This window comes from Plecotus auritus (genome assembly GCF_963455305.1).
Source record: "Plecotus auritus genome assembly, chromosome: X".
Classification (NCBI taxonomy): Eukaryota; Metazoa; Chordata; class Mammalia; order Chiroptera; family Vespertilionidae; genus Plecotus; species Plecotus auritus.
In genome coordinates, this window is record NC_137784.1 from 40,998,423 (window position 1) to 41,022,753 (window position 24,331).

General features: G+C 37.2%; 1 protein-coding gene across 12 annotated transcripts in view; it reads left to right on the forward strand.

Annotated features, from left to right (window-relative positions):
• Positions 1 to 24,331, forward strand: part of ATRX (ATRX chromatin remodeler) — a 349,866-nt gene that overhangs the window by 99,099 nt on the left and 226,436 nt on the right. For 10 of the 12 annotated variants that reach the window (XM_080653251.1, XM_080653261.1, XM_080653259.1 and 7 more), the window contains 3 exons: positions 3,916 to 3,983; positions 4,490 to 7,563; positions 13,702 to 13,774. In XM_080653251.1, the coding sequence (XP_080509377.1) occupies positions 3,916 to 3,983; positions 4,490 to 7,563; positions 13,702 to 13,774 (3,215 nt within the window). The remainder of the gene's footprint in view (positions 1 to 3,915; positions 3,984 to 4,489; positions 7,564 to 13,701; positions 13,775 to 24,331) is intronic. The other 2 variants (XM_080653256.1, XM_080653257.1) reach the window with 1 other exon arrangement.

A 24,331-nucleotide genomic window follows, 5' to 3' on the forward strand; every position in this document is an offset into this window, starting at 1 on the left:
TGCAGCCCGCTGGTTGGTAGCCTGGGCCTCCCTTTGTGGGGCGATCATGGCGTGAAGGCCGGGCCCCTGACCAATGGCATCGCACCCGCCTTGGCTGGCCTGGTGCCAGTGGGTATCATAGCGTGGTCCCGGATGGTTGTTCTGCTGTTCAGCCATTTGATCGATTTGCTTATTATGCTTTTATTATATAGGATAGCCATTCTGACAGGTGTGAGGTGATATCTCATTGTGGTTTTACTTTCTATTTCTCTAATGAGTACTGACATTGCCCATCTTTTCATTTGTCTATTGGCAATCTGTATGTCCTCTTTAGAGAAGTGTTTATTTAGGTCTTTTGCCCATTTTTAAAATGGGATTATTTGTTTTGTGGTGTTGAGTTGAGTTCTTTATAAATTTTGAATATTAGCCCCTTATCAGATGTATCATTGGCAAATATGTACTTCCATTCAGTGGGTTGTCTTTTTTTCTTAAATTCTTTATTGTTGAAAGTATAATATATGTCTTCTTTTTCCCCATTGACTTCTCCAAGCCCGCCCCCGCCCCCACCCCCCAGCACAGGCCTTCACCCTCCTATTGTCTATGTCCATTGGTTATGCTTATATGCATGTATACAAGTCCTTTGGTTGATCTCTTACCCTCCCTTCCCCATCCCCTGTCTTCCCTCTGAGGTTTGATGGTCTGTTCGATGTTTCTGTGTCTCTGGATCTATTTTTGTTCATCAGTTTATGGTGTTCATTATATTCCACAAATGAGTGAGATCATGTGATACTTATCTTTCTCTGAATGGCTTATTTCACTTAGCATAATGCTCTCCAGGTTCATCCATTCTATTGCAAATGGTAAGGCTTCTTTCTTTTTTACAGCAGTGTAATATTCCATTGTGTAATGTGCCACAGTTTTATAATCTACTCATCTGCTGATGGGCACTTATGGTTTCCAAATCTAAGCTATTGTAAACTATGCTGCTATGAACATAGAGGTGCATATATCCTTTCTGATTGGTGTTTCTGGTTTCTTAGGATATATTCCTAGAAATGGGATTACTGGGTCAAATGGGAGTTCCATTTTTAATTTTTTGAAGAAACTCCATACTGTTTTCCACAATGGCCGCACCAGTCGGCAATCCCTCCAGCAGTGTATGAGGGTTCCTTTTTCTCTGCATCCTCGTCAGCACTCGTCATTTGTTGATGATAACCATTCTGACGGGTGTGAGGCGGTACCTCATTGTTGTTTTGATTTTCATCTCTCAGATGATTCGTGACTTTGAGCATTTTTTCATATGCCTCTTGGCCTTCTGTATGTCCACTTTTGAGAAATGTTTATTTAGGTCCTTTTCCCATTTTTTGATTGGATTGTTTATCTTCCTTTTGTTAAGTTGTATGAGTTCCCTATAAATTTTGGAGATAAAATCATTATCAGATGTAACATTAGCAAATATGTTATCCTATGCAGTGGACTCTTTTGTTCATGATTTTTTTTTTTTGCTGTGCAGAAGCTTTTTATTTTTATGTAGTTCCATTTGTTTATTTTCTCCTTAGTTTCCATTCTTTTTAGTTTTTTTGATTGTTTCCTGTGTTGTGCAAAAACTTTTTAGTTTGATGTAATCTGTGGGTGCTGGATCAGCCTGTTCCACGCCTCTGCACTTCCTACCAGTCTCAGTGTGCTTTATACTTTACTTCTTTAGTTGTAGGACTTTCATTCAGCCAGCTTTCTGGCGTTTCTGGATGATGGTTGTTGTGTATTTTAGTTGTAGTTTTGATGTGGTTGTGGGAGGCAGCAAGTACAGGCATTTGCCTATACATCTTTTTTTAAAGATACATTTTTATTGATTTCAGAGAGAGAGAGAGAAACATTCAGTGATGAGAGAGAATCATTGATTGGCTGCCTCTTGCCTGTCCCACACTTGGGATCAAGCCCGCAACCTGGGCATGTGCCTGGACCAGGAATTCAACTGTGACCTCCTCATTCATAGGTCGATGTTCAACTACTGAGCCATGCCATGACAGCTATGCACGACATCTTTTTTATCCATTCTATTAATTCTAGAAATCAAATCGCAAATCAGAACGGCAAACTGCAACTTTAATGAGATACCACCTCACATGTGTTAGAATGGCTATTATAAAAATGACTAATAATAAGTTTTGGAGAGGCTATAGAGAAAAAGGAAATCTCATTCACTGCTGGTGGGAATGTAAACTAGTACGGCCACTATGGAAAACAGTATGGAGGTTCCTCAGAGTTAAGAATTTAGTTACCATATGACTCAGCAACTCTTCTGGGAATCTACAGGAAAAATTTTACTTTTTTTCACAGAGATTTATGGACCCCTATGTTCATTGCAGCTTTAGCATTATTCATGGTGACCAAGGCCTGGAAACAACCAAAGTGTCTCTCAACTTCTAGTACATTTTTTTTCTCTTTGTCCACGCTGTATGTCTGTTATCCTATATAATAAAAGCCTAATATGCAAATTGACTGAACAGTGGAACGACTGGCGGAATGACTGATTGCTATGACGCGCACTGACCATCAGGGGGCAGATGCTCAATGCAGGAGCTGCCCCTATCCCACAGGCCCCAAGCCAACCAAGGCGGGTGCCAGTGGGGGCCCCCCTGATTGCCTCGCCGGTCTCCGCACAGAGGGAAGCAACTGACAGTGGTGGCAGGGGGCGGTGTCTGCGAGTGGGTGACGCCAGGCTGGCCAAGGCAGGTGCCAGCGGGGGACCCCACCGATTGCCCTGCCAGTCGCCCCACAGGTAGGCCCTGATCGCCAGCCAGGCCTAGGGACCCTACCTGTGCACGAATTTCATGCACCGGGCCTGTAGTATTTATATAATTTGGCTCTTTTATCCAGAGTATTGCCAGAGTGGAGAGAAGACTCTGAAGAAAGACTCAGGCACATATCTCTGTTGCAGTGTTTCATTGTTATTGCTGGTGCTTTAACAGGGCATTCTTGTTTAAACAAGTCAACTAAGGGACAATGAAATCAGATCATCTATTGCACTACTATTCCAGTTAAGAGGAGGAAGCAAGGCACTTTTATGACAGGCAGGCCTACTGAAGCCAACTTTACACATTATAAATTCCTTTGGCCGTACTTGTGCTTTTCTTCTATTACCTGAGCTCCGGAGTAGGGTTCCACTTACCATTTCAACCAACTTCCCTGGATTGCCAAATGTTAAGGAATAAAGGAACAAATGCCCTAAGCAACTGGGGCAGGGGATGTTACCACCCATTTATAGCTAAGAAAAACAGCAGCCTTTTCTCAGTGGTCTGTGCTGGTGCCTTTATGGATTAGAACAAACTGATCCAGCAGGAAGAAAGCCCCCTGCTTAGCCTTTATATCTAATACATTTTTATGTAGATCTTAAGTAGCTAGTCATAAGAGATCAGAAATTTGCTTTAGTAAAATATTTTATAAACATTTATAGAAGGGATAGTGTGCTTGATTACATGGGAATCTATTTGAAGGAATTCTTTTCTTTTTTTTTAAAATATATTTTATTGATATTTTACAGAGAGGAAGGGAGAGGGATAGAGAGCTAGAAACATCGATGAGAGAGAAACATCGATCAGCCGCCTCCTGCACACCTCCCACTGGGGATGTGCCCGCAACCAAGGTACATGCCCTTGACCGGAATCGAACCCGGGACCCTTCAGTCCGCAGGCCGACGCTCTATCCACTGAGCCAAACCGGTTTCGGCGGAATTATTTTCTTGAGATATTCCTATGTCTGGAAAATAGTATGTCTGGAAAGTACTGGTGTTGAGTAGTTCAGTGTTTTTTTTCCTTTGATTGTCTAAAATAAACACACACATATTCCCTTTACTTATTAATGACTTAAAAATAAAGTTTTTTTCCCTTTATGGATGTTACCAATTTTGAATAAATTTTTCTCTCTTTTTTTTAATAGAATTGCTTTAAATATTACATGAGTGATGATATTAGCCGTGACTCAGATGGAATGGATGAACAATGTAGGTAGGTAATATATCAAGATTAACTGAAATTTGGTGTTGTTTACTCTTTTGGAAGGGGGAATTCTTACATAATCTGTTATTAGATCCATTTTTTGTATTATTTTTATTGATGTGTTTAATGGACGATTGTTCTATTCCAGAAAGCCTTAGGTTTTTGGCTGTTTTTAGTTTCTAATAAACAATTGCTTTACTACTAAAATTACTGTCAGGAAAATTTAAATGGTTTTATTTATTTTTATTTTTAAAATATATTTTTATTGATTTCAGATAGAGAGGGAGAGGGGGAGAGAGACAGAAACTTCAATGCTGAGAGATAATCACTGAACAGCTGCCTCCCGCATGCCCCCCATCGGGGATTAAGCCTCACCGGGAATCGAGTGGTGACCTCCTTTCTGGTTCACAGGTCATCACTCAACCACTGAACCACACCAGCCGGGCTTAAATTGTTTTAATAATGTAAAATGGGTTTCATTTGGGAGTAATATTTTAATTTTTAAATAATTTCAGATGGTGTGCAGAAGGTGGAAACCTGATTTGTTGTGATTTTTGCCATAATGCCTTCTGTAAGAAATGCATTCTGCGTAACCTTGGCCGAAAAGAGCTGTCTACCATAATGGATGAAAACAACCAATGGTATTGCTACATTTGTCACCCGGAGCCTTTGTTGGACTTGGTTACTGCATGTAACAGCGTATTTGAAAATTTAGAACAGTTATTGCAACAAAATAAGAAGAAGATAAAAGTTGACAATGAAAAGAATAATAAAGTATGTGACCATACATCCAGATTTTCTCCAAAGAAAAATAGTTCAAATTGTAATGGACAAGAAAAGAAATTAGGTGATTCATGTTCTGGTTCTGTAACCTATTCTTATTCAGCACTAATTGTGCCCAAAGAGATGATTAAGAAGGCAAAAAAATTGATTGAGACCACAGCCAACATGAACTCTAGTTACGTTAAGTTTTTGAAGCAGGCAACAGATAATTCAGAAATTGATTCTGCTACAAAGTTACGTCAGCTTAAGGCTTTTAAATCTGTGTTGGCTGATATCAGGAAAGCTCATCTTGCATTAGAAGAAGATTTGAATTCAGAGATTCGAGGTTTGGATGCTGTAAACAAAGAGAAAAGTACCAAAGAGCATAAAGTTATAGATGCTAAGTGTGAAATAAAAGTACGAAAAGGAGAAAAATCCTGTGCTTTGGAAAGGAAGGATATTTCAAAATCAGAAGCCAAACTGTCAAGAAAGCAAGTAGACAGTGAGCACATGGATCAGAGTATTCCAGTAATGGAACAAAGAGCAAATAAAAGTACTAGTGGTGAACATGAGAAATCTGATAAAAAAGAAGAACCTCAGTATGAACCTGCTAACACATCTGAAGACTTAGACATGGATATTGTATCTGTTCCTTCCTCAGTTCCAGAAGACATCTTTGAAAATCTTGAGACTGCTATGGAAGTTCAGAGTTCAGCTGATAAGCAGGGAGATGGCAACAGTGGTACTGAGCAAGAACTAGAGAGTTCTTCTGTAAAATTAAATATTACTTCAAAAGACAACAGAGGTGGTATTAAATCAAAAAATACAGCTAAAGTAACAAAAGAATTATATGTTAAACTTACCCCTGTTTCCCTTTCTAATTCCCCAATTAAAGGTGCTGATTGTCAGGAGGTTCTACAAGATAAAGATGGCTATAAAAGTTCTGGTCTGAGCCCGAAGTCAGAGAACTGTGGATTCGGACAGGAAAAAAATGATGATGCACTTTTGCTTGAATGTGAAGTTTTATTACCTTCAGAAGAATCTGATCTTCGAAGATCCCCACGTGTAAAGACTACACCCTTGAGGCGACAGCCAGAAACCAACCCTGCGATTTCTAATTCAGATGAAGAAATTAATGAAACAGTTAAGAATAAACAAAAACTGTCAGGTCCAATGAGAAAAAAAGATACGGAGAATTCTTCTGATAGTGTTATAGATAATCCTAAAAGTAATAAATTGCCTAAATTTAGGCAGCCAGAGATTATGGATCAAAATTCAGATTCTGATGAAATGCTAGCAATCCTCAAAGAGGTATCCAGAGTGAATCACAGTTCTTCTTCAGATACTGACATTAATGACACTCATATAAATCATGAGAAGACTTTGTATGATTTAAAGTCTCAAATAGGGAAAGATGATAAAGGAAAAAGAAAACGAAAAAGTTCTACTTCTGGCTCAGATTTTGATATTAAAAAAGGCAAATCTGCTAAAAGGTCTATAATTTCTAAAAAGAAACGAGAAAACCAGTCTGAATCTTCTAATTATGACTCAGAATTAGAAAAAGAGATAAAGAGCATGAGTAAAATCGGGGCTGCTAGAACATCCAAAAACAGAGTTTCAAATAAAAAAGATTATGATTCTTCGGAAGATGAAAAACACAGTAAAAAAGAAATGAATAATCAAGGGCAGCAAAGTTTGAAGGCTGCACAAGAAGGATCATCTGATGATGCTGAAAGGAAACAAGAGAGAGAGATTTTTTCTTCAGCAGAAGGCACAATTGATAATGACAAAACTATCTTGGAATTAAGAGGTAGACTCTCTAAGAAGAAGAAGCCAGGTGTTTCCTCTGATAAGCCTTCTTCTGGGAAAGAGGAGAGTTGTAGTTCTCCAGAGGACAAAAAGGTTGCTGAAACTAAAGCAAAGTGTAAGCTTCTGAAAACTAAAACCTGTAAGAAAGTACAGGGTAGCTTATCAGATATTGCTCAGAAGTTCTCAAAGAAAGAGCACAGTGATGACTCTTCTGAAGATGATAAAAAGGTGAGCAAAAAGGGGACTGAAGAAAAAGAAAAGAAAACTACAGACTTGAAGAAAAAAGTAATTAAGATGGAACAACAGTATGAATCATCATCTGATGGCACTGAGATATTACCTGAGGGAGAAGAAATTTGTCATTTTCCTGAAGGCATTAAACAAAATAAGAATGACACAACTGATGGGGAAAGGAAAAGTAAAAAAATAAAAGGTAAAACTTCTAAAAAGAAGAATGAACTATCTGTTAGTGCTGAGAAGTTAATAGGGAAAAGAGATAGTTGTGGTTCTTCAGAAGAAAAAAGGAGTAGGAATGCAGGATTCAGAAGAGAAAAGAAAAGGTGCAATTTGTCTGAAAAGAGTTCAAGGAAGAGACAAGATTTTTCATCATCTGATACTGAGAAATATTCCATGAAAGAAGGTCATGATTCTTCTGATAAGAGATTAAAAAGAATAGAATTGAGGGAAAGACGAAATTTAAATTCAAAGAGAAATCCCAAGGAAGTACGAAGTGGCTCATCATCTTCAGATGCTGAGGAAAGTTCTGAAGATAATAAAAAGTTGAAGAAGCAAAGAACTTCCACTAAAAAGAAGACAAGCAATGTCAAGGAGAAAATGAGAAACTCCCTCAGAACAAGCAATAAAAGGAAGCAAGCTGAAATTATTTCCTCATCTTCTTCTGATATAGGAGATGATGCTCAGAATTCTGTAGCCGAGGGCAGCAGTGATGAGCAGAAAATTATGCCTGTGACCGAAAATTTAGTCCTGTCTTCACATACTGGATTTTGTCAATCTTCAGGTATGCAAAGATAAATTTAAAAATGTGTAATTTGTACTTATTCCCTCTTGAAAAACTATGTTATTTAACTTTTCCTGAAGCCAATCAAATGCAAAGTTACTGTTCAGGAAAATATAATTTAAAAATTCTTTACAGATTTACTAGAAAGCCTTTCTCCATTTATTTTTATGCCATCATTGGAAGGTATTTTATTTATTTTTAAAAAATATATCTTTATTGATTTCAGAGAGGAAGGGAGAGGGAAAGAGAGATAGAAACATCAACGATGAGAATCACTGATCGGCTGCCTCCTGCACGTCCCTTAATGGGGATCAAGCCTGCAACCCAGGCATGTGCCCTTGACTGGGATTGAACCTGGGACCCTTCAGTCCGCAGGCTGACGCTCTATCCACTGAGCCAAACAAACTAGGGCTGGAAGGTATTTTAAACATTGTGTTATGTATCAGGTATAACAAGTTTTTTTGGCAAATAACAAAAATTTTTTATCAGTGCTTAATGATTTTTCTCTGAAGAAATTAGCAGTAGTTTATTAAGGAAAATCAGACTGGCACCAGTAGTTCAGTAGGTATTTATTATGATTGATAACTGTCTTACCGTGCATAGGACTTTTTTAATTAGCCAGAGTAACTTTGTGTCCCATGAAATTTTCAGAAAAAATTAAATTTACTTCATTGGAACTCTTTGCAGATGCTCATCAGTTATTTTCTAATGACATGAACAGATGTTTCTGTCTTTAATACTAAGGAGCTAAAGGAAGAAAGAAATCCAAAAAGTAGATGGATTTCTCTACCCTGATGAGATAGTGCACTAGGACTATTAGGGTTTGGGTCAACTGGTCAATGATACTTCAACCCCCCCCCCCCCCCGAATAATACTTAGAAAAATAATTTTTATTATTTGTTTTTTTGTTTTCTTTTTTTCCCCATCACCATTTAAGCCCCCTATACTCTTGCACTTCAGCCCCTCCCAAAGTAGATTTTACTTAAAACTGTGTTCCCAACATAGGCTCAATGTCTAAAGTTTCCTTTCATTCTTTATGCTAGGATTTTCCATTTATCCCATTTGGATTTTAGTGGAATTTACTTGAATCTTCTTGTTTTATAATAAAACTTTAAATTCCTTTTATGGAGTGCTTATTTAATGAGTTGATTTGAAAACCAAGTGTGATGTGCACGGTATTCTCAGTTTAATGCTCTGCTGTATTACATGCTTAGATGGAACTCTGCCTGTATGGCTGTTGTAACTACAGGTCCACACTTTTTGAAATTCTTTTGGCCTAATGTGTTTCAGAATTTTCAACTGTTTATGTTTCATAAAGGTAATATATAGTAATTGCCATATATAGGGTGTCCCAAAAATGTATACACACTTTGAATAATTATAAATGCAGTGTTTATTAAAATATATTTCATTTTTAAAATTGAGCTATCAGCTGTTAAAAGTGTGTATACATTTTTTGGGGACACGCTATATAATAGCTCCATTAGGGCCTGAGGCAACACATTATCAAACACATTAGTATTTCTGCAGCAAAGCTTAAGAACACTAATACTTAGAAGAATAAACAGTTCAAATTAGGTTTTGCTGCCAAATGAACTTTGGCACTACCTTATATATAGTAGTTTTTGAGTTTTGAGAGCTTTTTGGATTTCAGAATTATATATAAGAGATTGTGGATTTGCATTCAAAACACAACTTCAGAATGAAGCATTATTTACAATAGCCAAGATTTGGAAGCAGCCCAAGTGCCCATCAGTAGAGAGTGGATAAAAAATCTGTGGTACATTTACAAAATGGAATGCTCTCAGCTGTAAAAAAGAAGGAAATCTTACTCTTTGTGACAGCATGGATTGACTAGAGAGTATTTGGCAAAGTGAAATAAGCCAGTCAGAGAAGACAAGTACCATATGATTTCACATATATTTGGAATCTAATAAATAAATTAAACTAACAAGAAAATAGAAACAGATTCATAGATACAGAAAACAGACTGAGAGCTTTTAGAGAGAAGGGATTTGGGGGGCTGGGTGAAAAGGTGAAGGGATTAAGCAAAACAAACAAAAAACTTGTAGACACAGGCAACAGTATGGTGATTATCAAAGGGAAAGGGGGGTCGGGCACAGGTAGAAGAGGATAAAAGGGGGATACATGGTGATGGCAGGAGACTTCACTTTGGGTGGTGAGCATACAATACAATATACAGACTATGTATTGTAGAATTGTACCCCTGAAACCTATATAATTTTATTAACTAATGTCACCTTAATAAATTCAATCAAAATTGGAAACAAAATACAATATCATAGTTACTTTGTCAAATCAATGTTTTTGTTATCAGGTTACTTAAGGAAACTTATTAATGATTAGAGTATAAGAAGAATAAATTGTAGTTACATGGAGTATTCTCATTAGCAAATTCTAGGCTATTGAACTAATCTTAAACTTTGAAAAACTGGTTTTCATGGTTAAACCGCTTCCCTAGTGAAATCAATATGTTTGATTTCAAATATTGATTTTCATTTCCCCAAATCTAATTAGATATGACACATATGAAGACATCTATGATATATCTTTCATGTTTGGAACTGTTAATACCTAGTGTAATATGCAATATGTGTTCATCAGATCTTAAGAAGAGGTGGCAACATATGGCAAATACTCAGAGGGGGCATTGCCCAATAATTTCTTAACCCAGCCGTAGTCTAGATCATTGTGTTCTGTTTGGACTTATATAGCTTTATTCTGAAGGACCAGTGTCCTGATGGGGAGGTGAATCCTTTCTCATTTTATATCCAGAGAAGCCTTAAGAATTCAGAACTTCAGCAGATGCCAGTCTCTCAACTATTTGGTGTCATAAGCCTTGTTCAGATTTTGTTTACCCTGTATATTTCTTCGAACTGATTACTTTAGATGAAAAAAAAGAAGGTAAATTTGCTAGGGAGTTAACACATCTAAAAAATGGACTTTGTCAAAGAAATACTTAAACAGAAAAGAATCTGAAGGGTATTTAATACCAGCACTATGTAAAAAGTGCTGTTTTTCAAGATAAGTTTGGATATAAGCCAATGATAAAAGTGGCATTCTTTAAGAATTTGCTTGAATGCATACATAAGCAAGCTATATTTATTTGTTCCCCTACTATGTCCAAGTTAATTTAGTTGAAAAATTTTATGAGCTCTTAAAAAGCCTCACCTGCTCTCATGGATTTAGAGGATTCTAATTTATTCAGCAAAGTTGGTTATCCTATTACATGGTACAACATTTTGTTAGAAATTGGGGCTTGTAGAGGGGAGTAGAATTATTTCTTTGTAAACTGAACTGTACTTTATACACTTTAATTTGCTGTAAATCAGTGTTACTGATTACTGTTTTCATTTATGAAGGCAAGAATCTGTATACAGATACACCATATATTTCATACTGAGGATATGAATAGCATGTATTATCTCCCAGCATATCTGTACTGCCTTTTAGAAACTCAGATTCTTTTTATAGAAATAAAGATTCATTATAAAAAGAAAAAAGAAATTGGGGCTTGGGAATGGTGTAAGCAACCAAGATTAAGTACACGGTGCTAGGAGATTGCAGTCTAATGAGCAAGATAGACATAGATAAATCATTAAAAAAATACCAGAAAAAAGATATAAAAGTGAAATGGGGCTGTGTGATAAAAGCAAGTGAGCTACTTAATCTGTTGGAGGTAAACAAATAGCATTTAAACACTAGTTTAAAGAATGGATCAAATTTATAGTAAAGAAGAATGACAGTAATATTTACTAGTGATATTTCATTTGAAGACTAGAGGCCTGGTGCACAAAATTTGTGCATGGGAGCGGGGCGGTCCCTCAGCCTGGCCTGCACCCTCTCCAATCCGGGACCCCTCGGGGGATGTCTGACTGCCTTTCGCAATCCTGGACCGCTGGCTCCTAACTGCTCACCTGCCTGCCTGCCTGATCACCTCTCACCCCTCTGCCTCACTGCCTGATCACCCCTAACCACCTTGGCATGCCTGCCTGATTGCCCCTAACTGCTACTCTACTGGCCTGATCACACCCAACTGCTCCCCTGCTGTCCTGATCGCCCCTAACCGCCTCTGCCTTGCTGTGCACCTGGGACCCAGGATTCCCTCCTCCGGCTGGCCGAAGGCACCCAGGACCCAGGCCGCAGCCACAGGTGCCCAGGACCGTGGGGCGGGTGGCTTGTCCCTCCTCCAGGCCGTAGGCGCAGGCATAGCCGTTGGCGCCCGGAACCGCAGGGCAGGTGGCTTGTCCCTCTCCCAGGCGGCAGCCTAGCTGGTCCCCATTCCTCTGTTGTGAGCTCACTTGTGCTTTGCTGTTCCCCATTCCTCTCTCACGAGCTCATTTGTGCCTGGCTGGTCCCCATACCTCTCTCCCAGGTGTTGAGTGTCTGAGCCATTATGGCATGATGACATGAGGGCGTGACAACCATTTGCATATTAGCTCTTTATTATATAGGATTGGTCTGCTTGAATGAGGTATTCTGAGTTTGCTAGAATATTTTGAGATTTATTTTTGCTTTTCTGTATTTAATTTTTCCTTTCTGTATTTCTGTCCTGAACATGTAGCTGTCTGCATTCTTTATGGATTTTTTTCTCTCCAAAATTTTTTTCAAATATTTTATTATGAAAAAAATTTAATAAGAAAAGTTTCTTTTGTTAATATTGTACTGTATTTGCATATGTAAGGAGTACTGTTTTTCAAGATATCTATTCTTCTATCCATCAATGTAACTAACTTTTGTTTGCCTTTTTAACTGTTTATTTTGAAATAATTATAAATTCACAGGAATTTGCAACCAAAAAAATGTACAGGGAGATTTTGGATATCCTACCGTTCTCCTACTGGTAACATCTTGCATGACTGTAGTACAATGTCAAAAACAGGAAATGAAAGATTTATTCAGATTTACCAGTTTTACATGCATTTATTCTTTTGTGTATGTATGTATGTATGTATACATATATGTATAAATACAGTTCTATGAGATTATATCATGTGTAGCTTTGTAAATCACAACCAAGATATTGAACTGTCCGGTTACCACAAGTTTTCCTTGTTCTACACCTTATGCACAGCTTCCTTCTTTATCCCCTCCCTATTAACTCCTACCAACTTATTAACCTGATTTTTATGTTTGTTATTTTGAGAATGAATCATGAAGTATGTAACCTTTTGAGATTGGCTTTCTTTCACTCAGTGTAATGCTCTTGAGATTTTGGATGCATTTCAAAAGAAATAATAAACATCAGCATACATCTTCCTAATTACATCAGCATATATAGTATTAATGAGAGTTTAATATTTAAGTTTGTTTTTTAAAAAAATATATTTTTATTTATTTCAGAGAGGAAGGGTGAGGGAGAGATAGAAACATCATTGATCGGCTGCTTCCTGCACGCCCCCTACTGGGCATTGAGCCCGCAACCCAGGCATGTGCCCTTGACCAGAATCGAACCCGGGACCTTTGAGTCCGCAGGCCGATGCTCTATCCACTGAGTCAAACCAGCTAGGGCTAAGTTTGTTTTTGAGGCACAGTTTACATATAATGAAATGCCAAATGTTAATGTCTTTAGAGTTTTAATCAAAGGAAAGAAGAGTAGCTTTTTATAAGGACGTAAGTTATACTGTACTTGAATGTATCTGTATAATTCTACTCATTAATATTATACAAATTCAAGTATATTTGAAATTATTTGGTACCACCAAAATATTGATAGCAATTATGCTATTCTTTAGTAATACAGAAAAAAAATATACATCTGTTAGCTTTAAACTTAAAATGGATCACTATGAAACTTATTTAGTAAGAAACTTATGCTAATGTGATGGTAAATGATAAAAGATTTGCTACCTGAAGGATGAGCAGTAAAACCCTTGTGCTCTGGAAAGGAACTTTGAAATACATAAGATCCAACTTATTTATCATTTTACTACTGGCACTTTTTAAATTATCCATGTGCTTTTCTTATAAATTCTTTAAATCATGTTTCGGACCCCACAGTACAGTTTAGAACCACCTAGTTGTTATTAAAGTTTTAGGCTTTCTGTTTTATTTTACATGGTTTTACTTATGTAGATAACTTAAAACTAATTTTAAGTATGCTTTTTTTCCTTCAAGGAGATGAAGACTTATCTAAATCAGTGCCTGTCACAGTGGATGATGATGACGATGACAATGATCCTGAGAATAGGTATGGTTCTATCTGTAAGGACTTTAAAAAGATTATAACACACCCTAGGAGTGGGCACAAACAGCAACAATGGAACCTCAAGCTGGTTGTAAAAACCAGGAGTGCATTAGAAAGACTGCTCACAGTCTTTCCTCAAGTTTGAAAGAAAGGCCAGAAAATAGGCTAAAACTTAGAAACTTTAAGAGAAAGTAAATATAAATATTGACACACCTAGCATAGGGTATGTTATAAATACGTATAGCACTGTCAATTTTGTATTTTTATGTAAACTAATTTTTGAGAATATTTTAATTTTTATAGATTATTTTATTGATGAAATTATCTCAAATTGGTGACAACTCCTTAATATTTGATTTTTAAAAAATCCTCAACTGAGGGTATTTTTTCCATTGATTTTTAAAAAGAGTAGAAAGGAGGGATGGAGGGAGAGAGGGACAGGGAGAGAGAGGGGGGGGAGAGAGAGAGAGAGAGAGAGAGAGAGAGAGAGAGAGAGAGAGAGAGAAACATCAATGTGAAAGAGACTCATTGATTGGTTGCCTCCTGCGCACGCCCTTACGAGGAGCCTGGGATCCAACCTGCAACCCAACCCAGGTACCTTGATCTGGAATCGAACTCTTGACCCCTTGGTGTGCAGGCACCACTGAGCCACCCTGGTCAGGGTTGAGTATTGTTTTTAATTGCTATCCATTATAGTAGTCCTATTTATTAAAATCTGTTCAAAGTAAAAAAAAGGACATTACTCAGATATTTAAGATTAAGAAATTGCTTTCAAAATTAGTATTAATTTACAAAGTGTCCAGACTGATACAGATTTCAACTATTTTTCAAATAAAATAGAAATAGACATTAATTTTAATAAGACTTAAACAATAAGTGTAAATGTGAACAGTATAGCCTGTACAGATATTATTAACTAAGGGATGGCTGGGAGAAGAGAAACATACAAAGGCATGCTCATATTCCAGCAATGGAGAATAAAGAAAATATTAAAGAATATAACCATAATGTTTTTACATGGCTTTTAAACCTTTCCCTGCTCTACAGTATACCCCACATTCATAATCTTCAGCCAAGTGTGGTGAAATGGATGGAATTTTGAAGTAATAGAAATAAGAATATCTGACTTATAATTTTTATAACAACTGTCTCTGTAATCTTGGTCAAGTGACTTAAGTACTCTTTGCCAAAATTTTCTGATCTCTAAAATGAAAGTGTTGGATGAAGTTTTCTCTGATTAATTCTAAGTCCCTAAAATCTGATAGACTTGATGGGTTTTATTAAAGAACACTATATTAATCATCCATTTATTCCTAATAGTAAGCTCTAATGTTAAGAAAACATGAAAATATATATGTAATTTTTGTGTCATAACTTTCTAAGGATAGCTGTTATTCTAGCTCTGTTTTATATCTTGCTGCTGCTGATAGGTTTTTCTGTTTCAAAGATCAGCATTCTCCTAATTAGCAGGAAAACATTTTTATTAGGGTAAATGAACAGTTTTATTTTGCACTTTGAATAGAGTTTAATCATGTATACAAAGACAGATGCTGCTTTGCTACTTATTATTTTTTTGTTAATCCTCAACTGAGGATATTTTTCCAATGATTTTTAGGGATAGTAGAAGAGAGAGGAAAAGACAGAGAGAAACATCGATGTGAGAGAAACATATCAATTGGTTGCCTCCTGCACATGCCCTGGCCAGGGCCCGGGCCATGGAGGAGCCTGCAACCAAGATATGTGTCCTTGACTGCAATCGAACCTGGGACCTTTTGGTCCGTAGGCAGACACTCTTATCCACTGAGTCAAACCAGCTAGGGCTATTTTTTATTATATATTCAATTTTTTATGGGATAGGTGTGGGGTCCAGAATGGGATGGTAAGGACATATATTTTATTCATCAGGGATTTATGTAGTACATGATCACAGAGAGATTATGAAAGCATTTAAAAATGTATTTTAAAATTCTTTAATTCCTTTTCACTTATTTATGCTATTTGTTTTCCTATAAAACATGAGGCATCAAATATTATTGAAAGGCTAAGAATGTTTAAAACATGCTATATTATAATTTTAATGTGAGTGATGAACCTTAATTTCATATCTAATCACCAATTGAGAGTATCATTAAGGTATGATAATTTTTTATTTGTGTTAGAGCTTGTCAAAATATAAACATCATTTTCATCTTTTAAGTACTTTATTACATCTGTCTGTAACTGGCAAGTATTTTGTTGAAGATGTATATAATTCCATCTTATGTTTGTAGTTAAGAAATACAACCCTTTTGAGTATTTTGAGAATTCAGTTTTATCTTGAGCATGTTTTTCATTATACTCAATTTAATATACACATACCCAGTGATTTTCCAACAGTGTGCTGTGGCATGTTGGTGTTCTGCAAGAATTTTTAAAACATGCAATATCTGACTAAGTCAGGAGTATTGACCTCTTTTCCCTTTGATTGTCAAATAAAAAAAATGACACCAGCCAACACAACAATAGCCTTCCAGTGTAAATGAATCAGAATCATACCTATTTTTTGTCAGATATGCAAAAAATATAACATACTTTTGAGTGTTGCAGAAATTTAGTAATTATAATAAGTTTCTTAAAAATATTTTTATTGCCGAAACCGGTTTGGCTCAGTGGATAGAGCGTCGGCCTGCGGACTGAAGGGTCCCAGGTTCGATTCCGGTCAAGGGCATGTACCTTGGTTGCGGGCACATCCCCAGTGGGAGGTGTGCAGGAGGCAGCTGATCGATGTTTCTCTCTCATCGATGTTTCTAGCTCTCTATCCCTCTCTTCCTCTCTGTAAAATATCAATAAAATATTTAAAAAAAATATTTTTATTGATTTCAGAGAGGAAGGGAGAGATATAAACATCAATGATGAGAGAATCATTGGTTGGCTGCCTCCTGCATGTCCCACACTGGGGATTGAGCTTGCAACCTGGGCATGTGCCCTGACCAGGAATTGAACGGTGACCTCCTGTTTCATAGGTTGATGCTCAACCACTGAGCCATGCAGGCCGGGCAGAAATTTAGTAATCAGATGTGTGCCATGAGATGAAAAGGTTGAAAATCACTGATATATACCATTAATAACTTGTGTCATATATCAAAGAGGTATGAATTACTCATGGATTGTCTAATGATGGGGATACAAATACCTTTTTGAACTATTTTAGTTTAGGTGGTGTGGTTGAGCGTATTTGAATATGAATTAAGCAGCTTTTAGAAATTTGTAGATCATGATTAAGTATTAGAATTTATTTTTACCAATTTTACATTTTGGAATCAGGATGTATTTTGGTAGATAGCATGTTGTACTGTGTGTAAATTTGTACACTGTTGTATAATTGTGTATAAATTATGTATACATTTTATGATTGCTTTTTAGCAGTATTGTAATACATTTTCAGCGTTGATGTTATGGAGAATTAAGTACTGTATTAAGGCAAATGCTTAACTAATTGAATGCAATAAATTTCTATAAAACCTTTTTCTTTAAAAAAATTCTTTTAAATTGATTTCAGAGAGGAAGGGAAACAGAGAGAGAGCTAGAAACATCAATGATAAGAGAGAGTCATTGATCAGCTGCCTTCTGCATGCCCCACATTGGGGATTGAGCCCACAACGCGGGCATGTGCCCTGACCTGGAATCAAACTGTGATCTACTGGTTCATAGGTTAATGCTCAACCATTGAGCCCTGCTGGCCAGGCTGTAAAACTTTTTCCTTGTTCAAGCTTTTGATTTTAATTATAATGCATCTTTTTATGACACTTGAAAGAATTTGCTGGAATTGAGATAATGCAGGCTAGTTTATAGCCAAAGATATTTTGATATTTCTGAAATTGAGGAAGTACTTTATAATTCCCAAAACATTTATTTTATATAACATATACTTATATATAACTTATATACTTATATATTTGTGTGAAAGTTTTTTTTTTTTTTAAAATATATTTTATTGATATTTTACAGAGAGAGGAAGGGAGAGGGATAGAGAGTTAGAAACATCGATGAGAGAGAAACATCGATCAGCTGCCTCCTGCACACCTCCCGCTGGGGATGTGCCCGCAACCAAGGTACATGCCCTTGACCGGAATCGAACCCGGGACCCTTCAGTCCGCAGGCCGACGCCCTATCCACTGAGCCAAACCGGTTTCGGCATTGTGTGAAAGTTTTACAACAGATTTCACTCTTAGTTATCTTCTCTATTTTAAAGCAGTGATAGCTTTTGAGGTCAATATAAAAGACTTAGCCGTGCCCTGAATATGTTAGTGGGTATGAATAAATAAGTTTCTATTTAGCCTACAATTAGGTGGCATCATTCAGATTTGATAGCTCTAACTTGTAAATTATTTCTGCATAATTGCATATATTTAATAAATGATGAAAAATATTATAGATTGGCAGTTTAACTTTCATTACTTTTTATATGTATATATATATATATATTTAAATATATTTTATTGATTTTTTTTTACAGAGAGGAATGGAGAGGGATAGAGAGTTAGAAACATCGATGAGAGAGAAACGTTAATCAGCTGCCCCCTGCTCACCCCCTACTGGGGATGTGCCCACAACCAAGGTACATGCCATTGACCAGAACCGAACATGGGACCCTTCAGTCTGCAGGCTGACTCTCTATCCACTGAGCCAAACTGGTCAGGGCTCATTACTTTTTTGGTAGAGCCTTTAAAAATATATAAGTAGTAGACTACCTTTATCTTTTGAATTTTCTATAACTGAGAATTTACTTTATATTTCATAGATTAAGCTTTATGTACTTTTTGAAAGGGAGTATAATAATACCAGTTTGTCAGATTATTTAACTTATACATGTAATGTTACAGTCAGTTATTTGAATGTACCATATTCTTTTTTATTTTTAAATTTTTATTGATTTCAGAGAAGAAGGGATTGGGAGAGAGATAGAAACATCAATGATGAGAATCATTGAGTGGCTGCCTCCTACATGTCCCCTACTGGGGATCGAGCCCACAACCCAGGCATGTGCTCTGACCAGGAATTGAACTTGACCTCCTGCTTCATAGGTTGACCTTCATCCACTGAGTCACACTGGGTGGGTAAATGTACAATTATTTTAATGTTGTCTTCTGAATCCCTTTTAATCGTGTTTTAAATTGGTTCTTTCATTGAAAAGACATTTATTCACATAATTTTTTATTATTGTTACAGTTCTACAGTTAGTTTGGCATTGAAAATGCATTATGATTCCTTAATGTTTTAAATTTTAATAGAAATATTTTGACCAAAAAAATCTTAAGAATGTTCTATATTTTACTGACAGTTAGTCCCAGCGATAAGATGGTATTGTGTTCATGTTTAACATTGTTAGTGTTGTGGATCATTAAACCAAGCTTTGTCTTTAGAGTTTGCATACTAAAACGATCATTGAAGAATCCATTCCTCCTGTAAAAAGAATTATTTTTGGAATATTCTTAATGTGTATTTTTACATGGTGTGAAGCATATTTAAAACTGAGCTTTTAGGAGAAAAATCATATTGCTAGGTATTTTTCTAAATTAGCATTCTTTTTTTTTAACCTGAAGTTTGATTAAAAGCTGAGATTTTTATATGGATACTAGAGGCCTGTCGCACGAAATTCGTGCACGGAGGGGGGGGGGAATTGTCCCTCAGCCCAGCCTGCACCCTCTCCAATCTGGGACCCCTTGAGGGATGTCCAACTGCCCGTTTAGGCCCGATCCCGATAGGCCTAAACGGGCAGTCGGACATCCCTCTCAAAATCAAGGACTGCTGGCTCCCAACTGCTCGCCTGCCTGCCTTCCTGATTGCCCCTAACTGCTTCTGCCTGCCTGCCCAATCACCCCCTAACCACTCCCCTGCCAGCCTGATTGATGCCTAACTGCTCCCCTGCCAGCCCAATTGCCTCTAACTGCCCTCCCCTGCAGGCCTGGTCACCCCTAACTTCCCTCCCCTGCAGGCTTGATTGCCCCCAACTACCCTCCCTGCAGGCCTGGTCCCCCCCAACTGCCCTCCCCTGCTGGCCTGATCGCCCACAACTGCCCTCCCTTGCAGGCCTGGTCCCTCCCAACTGCCCTCCCCTGCTGGCCATCTTGTGGTGGCCATCTTGTGTCCACATGGGGGCAGCCATCTTTGACCACATCGGGGCAGCCATCTTGTGTGTTGGAGTGATGGTCAATTTGCATATTACTCTTTTATTAGATAGGATTCTCCCCTGCTACACACATACATATATTTACTTTATAATTGAAAAATGTTTAATTGGGTATAGTAACACTCTATAGTTTTTCTCATAATTTCTCTTTCAGTGTGGTTGGATTATTTATTTATTTATTTATTTGTTAATCCTCACCCGAGGATATTTTTCCATTGATTTTTAGAGTGAAAGGGAGGGGTAGAGACAGAGAAAGAGAAACATCAATATGAGAGAGACACATCTATTAGTTGCCTTCCGCATGTGCTTTGACCAGGGCCAGGGATGAAGCCTGCAACCGAGATACAGGCCGTTGACTTGAATCAAGTGCAGAAACCTTTAGTCTATAGGCCGACACCCTGTGATACATGAGATGATACCCAACCAACTGAACCACACCAGCCAGGGCTCTTTAAATTTTTATAAAAAAATGAAAAATAATCCTCACCTAAGAGTATGTTTTTATATTAATTAATTAATTAATTAATTAATATTTTTTAAAATTTGGAGGGAGGGAGGGAGTGGGGGAGGGATGGAGAGAGGGGAGAGCAAGATAAAGACATCAGTGCTAGTTTTTGATGGATTGCCTCCCAACCCGCTACGACTGTGTATCAAACCCACAACCTAGGTATGTGCCCTTACCAGGAGTTGAACCTGCAACCTTTTTTGTTGTATGTGATGATGCTCCAACCAGGGGAACCACCCAACCAGGGCATCTTAGTCATTTTTTATAGAAGTGTTCATATCAAGATATTAAGTTTGACTCACAGAGTTTAAAAAAATGTTAATGCAGATTTTTAAGATGAGGAAATCCATAGTAATTTTATGAAATTTTGATTTTTATTACTGAAAACCTTTTTTTTTTGAGGACCAAAGGTTATTTATTGCTAACCCCGGAGTTAGCAGCATCCCTGATGCCCACCTTTCTTTTTCCTCCTAAAGTTAGATATATTGTAGGCTTATCTCTTCTTTTTTTTTTTTTTATGATGAAAAACATAACATTTTCATCTTTTTTTTTCCATTATAGTTCATATTCAATATTATTCTGTATTAGTTTCAGGTGCACAACATAGTGGTTAGACAATCATATACATTATAGAGTGGTCCTCCTAATATTTTAAATACCCCGTCTGGCCCATACATAGCTATTACAATATTGTTTTTTCCCCTCTATTGACCTCTTTCTGGCTACACCCATCCCCCAGCACATGCCCTCACCCCCTAGTGACTGTGTCCATTGGTAATGCTTATATGCATGCATATAAGTCCTTTGGTTGATCTCTTACCCCACTCCCCATTCCTATGCCTTCCCTCTGAGGTTTGACAGTTCCATGCTTCTCTGTCTCTGGATCTGTTTTTGTTCATCGATTTATGTTCACTATATTCCACAAATAAGTGAGATCTTGCGGTATTTATCTTTCTCCGATTGGCTTATTTCGCTTAGCATAATGCTCTCTGGACTCATCCATGCTGTTGCAAATGGTATGAGTTTCTTCTTTTTTACAGCACAATATTCCATTGTGTAGATGTACCACCGTTTTTTAATCCATTTGTCTGCTAATGGGCACTTAGGCTGTTTCCAAATCTTAGTTATTGGAAATTGTGCTCTATGAACGTAGGGGTGCATTTATCCTTTCTGATTGGTGTTTCTGATTTCTTGGAATATATTCCTAGAAGTGGAATCACTGAGTCAAATTGGAGTTCCATTTTTAGTTTTTAGTTTTGAGGAAACTCCATACTGTTCTCCACAGTGGCTGCACCAGTAGCATTCTCACCAATCAGCATTCCCACCAGCAGTGCATGAGGGTTCCTTTTTCTCCACATCCTTGCCAGCACTTGTCATTTGTTGATTATAGTTCTGACAGGTGTGAGATGGTACCTCATTGTTGTTTTGATTTGCATTTATCGGATGATTAGTGACTTTGAGCATGTTTTCATATGTCTCTTGGCTTTCCATATGTCCTCTTTTGGAAAGTGTCTATTTAGGTCCTTTGCCCATTTTTTGATAGGGCTGTTTATCTTTCTTTTGTTAAGTTGTATGAGTTCCCTGTAAATTTTCGAGATTATATCCTTATTAGAGATAATATGGGCAAATATGTTCTCCCATGCAGTGGGTTTTTTTGTTGTTTTGTTGATGGTTTCTTTTGCTGTGCAGAAGATTTTTATTTTGATGTAGTCCTATTTGTTTATTTTCTCCTTAATTTCTATTGCCGTAGCAGCTGTATCGGTAAAGATACTGCTATGATAAATGTCTGATATTTCGCTTCCTGTGGTTTGCTCTAAGTTTTTTATGGTTCCCCATCTTACATTTAAGTCCTTTATCCATTTTGAGTTTATTTTTGTGTATGGTGTAAGTTCGTGGTCTAGTTTTATTTTTTTGCATGTATTTGTCCAATTTTGCCAACACTATTTATTGAAGAGACTGTCTTGACTCCACTGTATGCTCTTGTCTTCTTTGTCAAATATTAATTGAACATAGTGGTTTGGGTCAATATCTGGATTCTCTATTCTATTCCAGTGGTCTATATGTCTGTTCTTGTGCCAGTACCAGGCAGTGTTGAGAACAGTGGCTTTGTAATACAGCTTGAAATCTGGTATTGAGATCCCACCTACTTTGTTCTTCTTTCTCAGGATTGCTGTGGCTATTTGGGGTCTTTTTTTATTCCAGATGAACTTTTGGAGAGTTTGTTCTAGTCTGTGAAATATGCCGCTGGTAGTTTAATGGGGAGTGCATTGAATCTATAGAGTGCTTTGGGTAGTATGGACATTTTAATGATGTTGATTCTACCAATCCATGAACATGGTATGCTCTTCCATCTATTTATGTCTTCCTCTATTTCTTTTTTCAATGTCCTGTAGTTTTCTGAGTAGAGGTCTTTTACCTCCTTAGTTAAGTTTATTCCTAGGTATCTTAATTTTTTTTGGTGCGATGGTAAATGGGATTGTTTTCTTAGTCTCACTTTCTGTAAGTTCACCGTTGGTGTATAGAAATGCCATAGATTTCTTGGCATTAATTTTGTTTCCCGCTACATTGCCAAATTTATTTATTTATTTATTTTTAATTTTTATTTTTTAAATAAATCTTTAGTGTTCAGATTATTACAATTGTTCCTCTTTTACCCCCCACCCCATAGCACCCCTCCACTCGGTTCCCGCCCCTCTGCCCTTACCCCCCCCCCCCACTGTCCTCATCCATAGGTGTACGATTTTTGTCCAGCCTTGTCCCGCACCCCCCACACCCCTTTTGCCCCCGAGAATTGTCAGTCCACTCCCTTTTTATGCCCCTGATTCTGTTATATTCACCAGTTTATTCTGTTCATCAGATTTTATATTCACTTGATTTTTAGATTCACTTGTTGATAGATATGTATTTGTTGTTCATAATGTTTATCTTTACCTTTTTCTTCTTCCTCTTCTTAAAGAATACCTTTCAGCATTTCATATAATACTGGTTTGGCGGTGATGAACTCCTTTAGCTTTTTCTTATCTGTGAAGCTCTTTATCTGACCTTCAATTCTGAATGATAGCTTTGCTGGGTAGAGTAATCTTGGTTGTAGGTTCTTGCTATTCATCACTTTGAATATTTCTTGCCACTCCCATCTGGCGTGCAAAGTTTCTGTTGAGAAATCAGCTGACAGTCATATGGGTACTCCCTTGTAGGTAACTAACTGTTTTTCTCTTGCTGCTTTTAATATTCTCTCTTTGTATTTTGCTCTTGGCATTTTAATTATGATGTGTCTTGGTGTGGTCCTCTTTGGATTCCTTTCGTTTGGGGTTCTCTGCACTTCCTGGACTTGTAAGTCTATTTCTTTCACCAGCTGGGGGAAGTTTTCTGTCATTATTTCTTCAAATAGGTTTTCAGTATCTTGCTCTCTCTCTTCTTCTGGCACCCCCATAATTCGGACATTGGTACATTTGAAGTTGTCCCAGGGGCTCCTTACACTATCTTCATGTTTTTGGATTCTTTTTTTTTTTTTTTTGCTTTTCTGGTTGGGTGCTTTTTGCTTCTTTGTATTTCAAATCTTTGATTTGATTCTTGTGATCCTCTAGTCTGCTGTTGGATCTCTGTACATTATTTTTTATTTCAGTCAGTGTATGCTTAATTTCTAGTTGGTCCTTTTTCATATCCTCGAGGGTCTTGCTAAATTTATCGGTGTTTTCAAGAAAATTCTTTTTTTTTTAACTTCTTTTTTTTTTAAATAAATCTTTATTCAGATTATTACAATTATTTCTCCTTTTTCCCCCCATAGCTCCCCTCCACCCATTTCCCACCCCACCTTCTGCCCTTACCTCCCCCCCACTGTCCTCATCCATAGGTGTATGATTTTTGTCCATTCTCTTCATCAACCCCC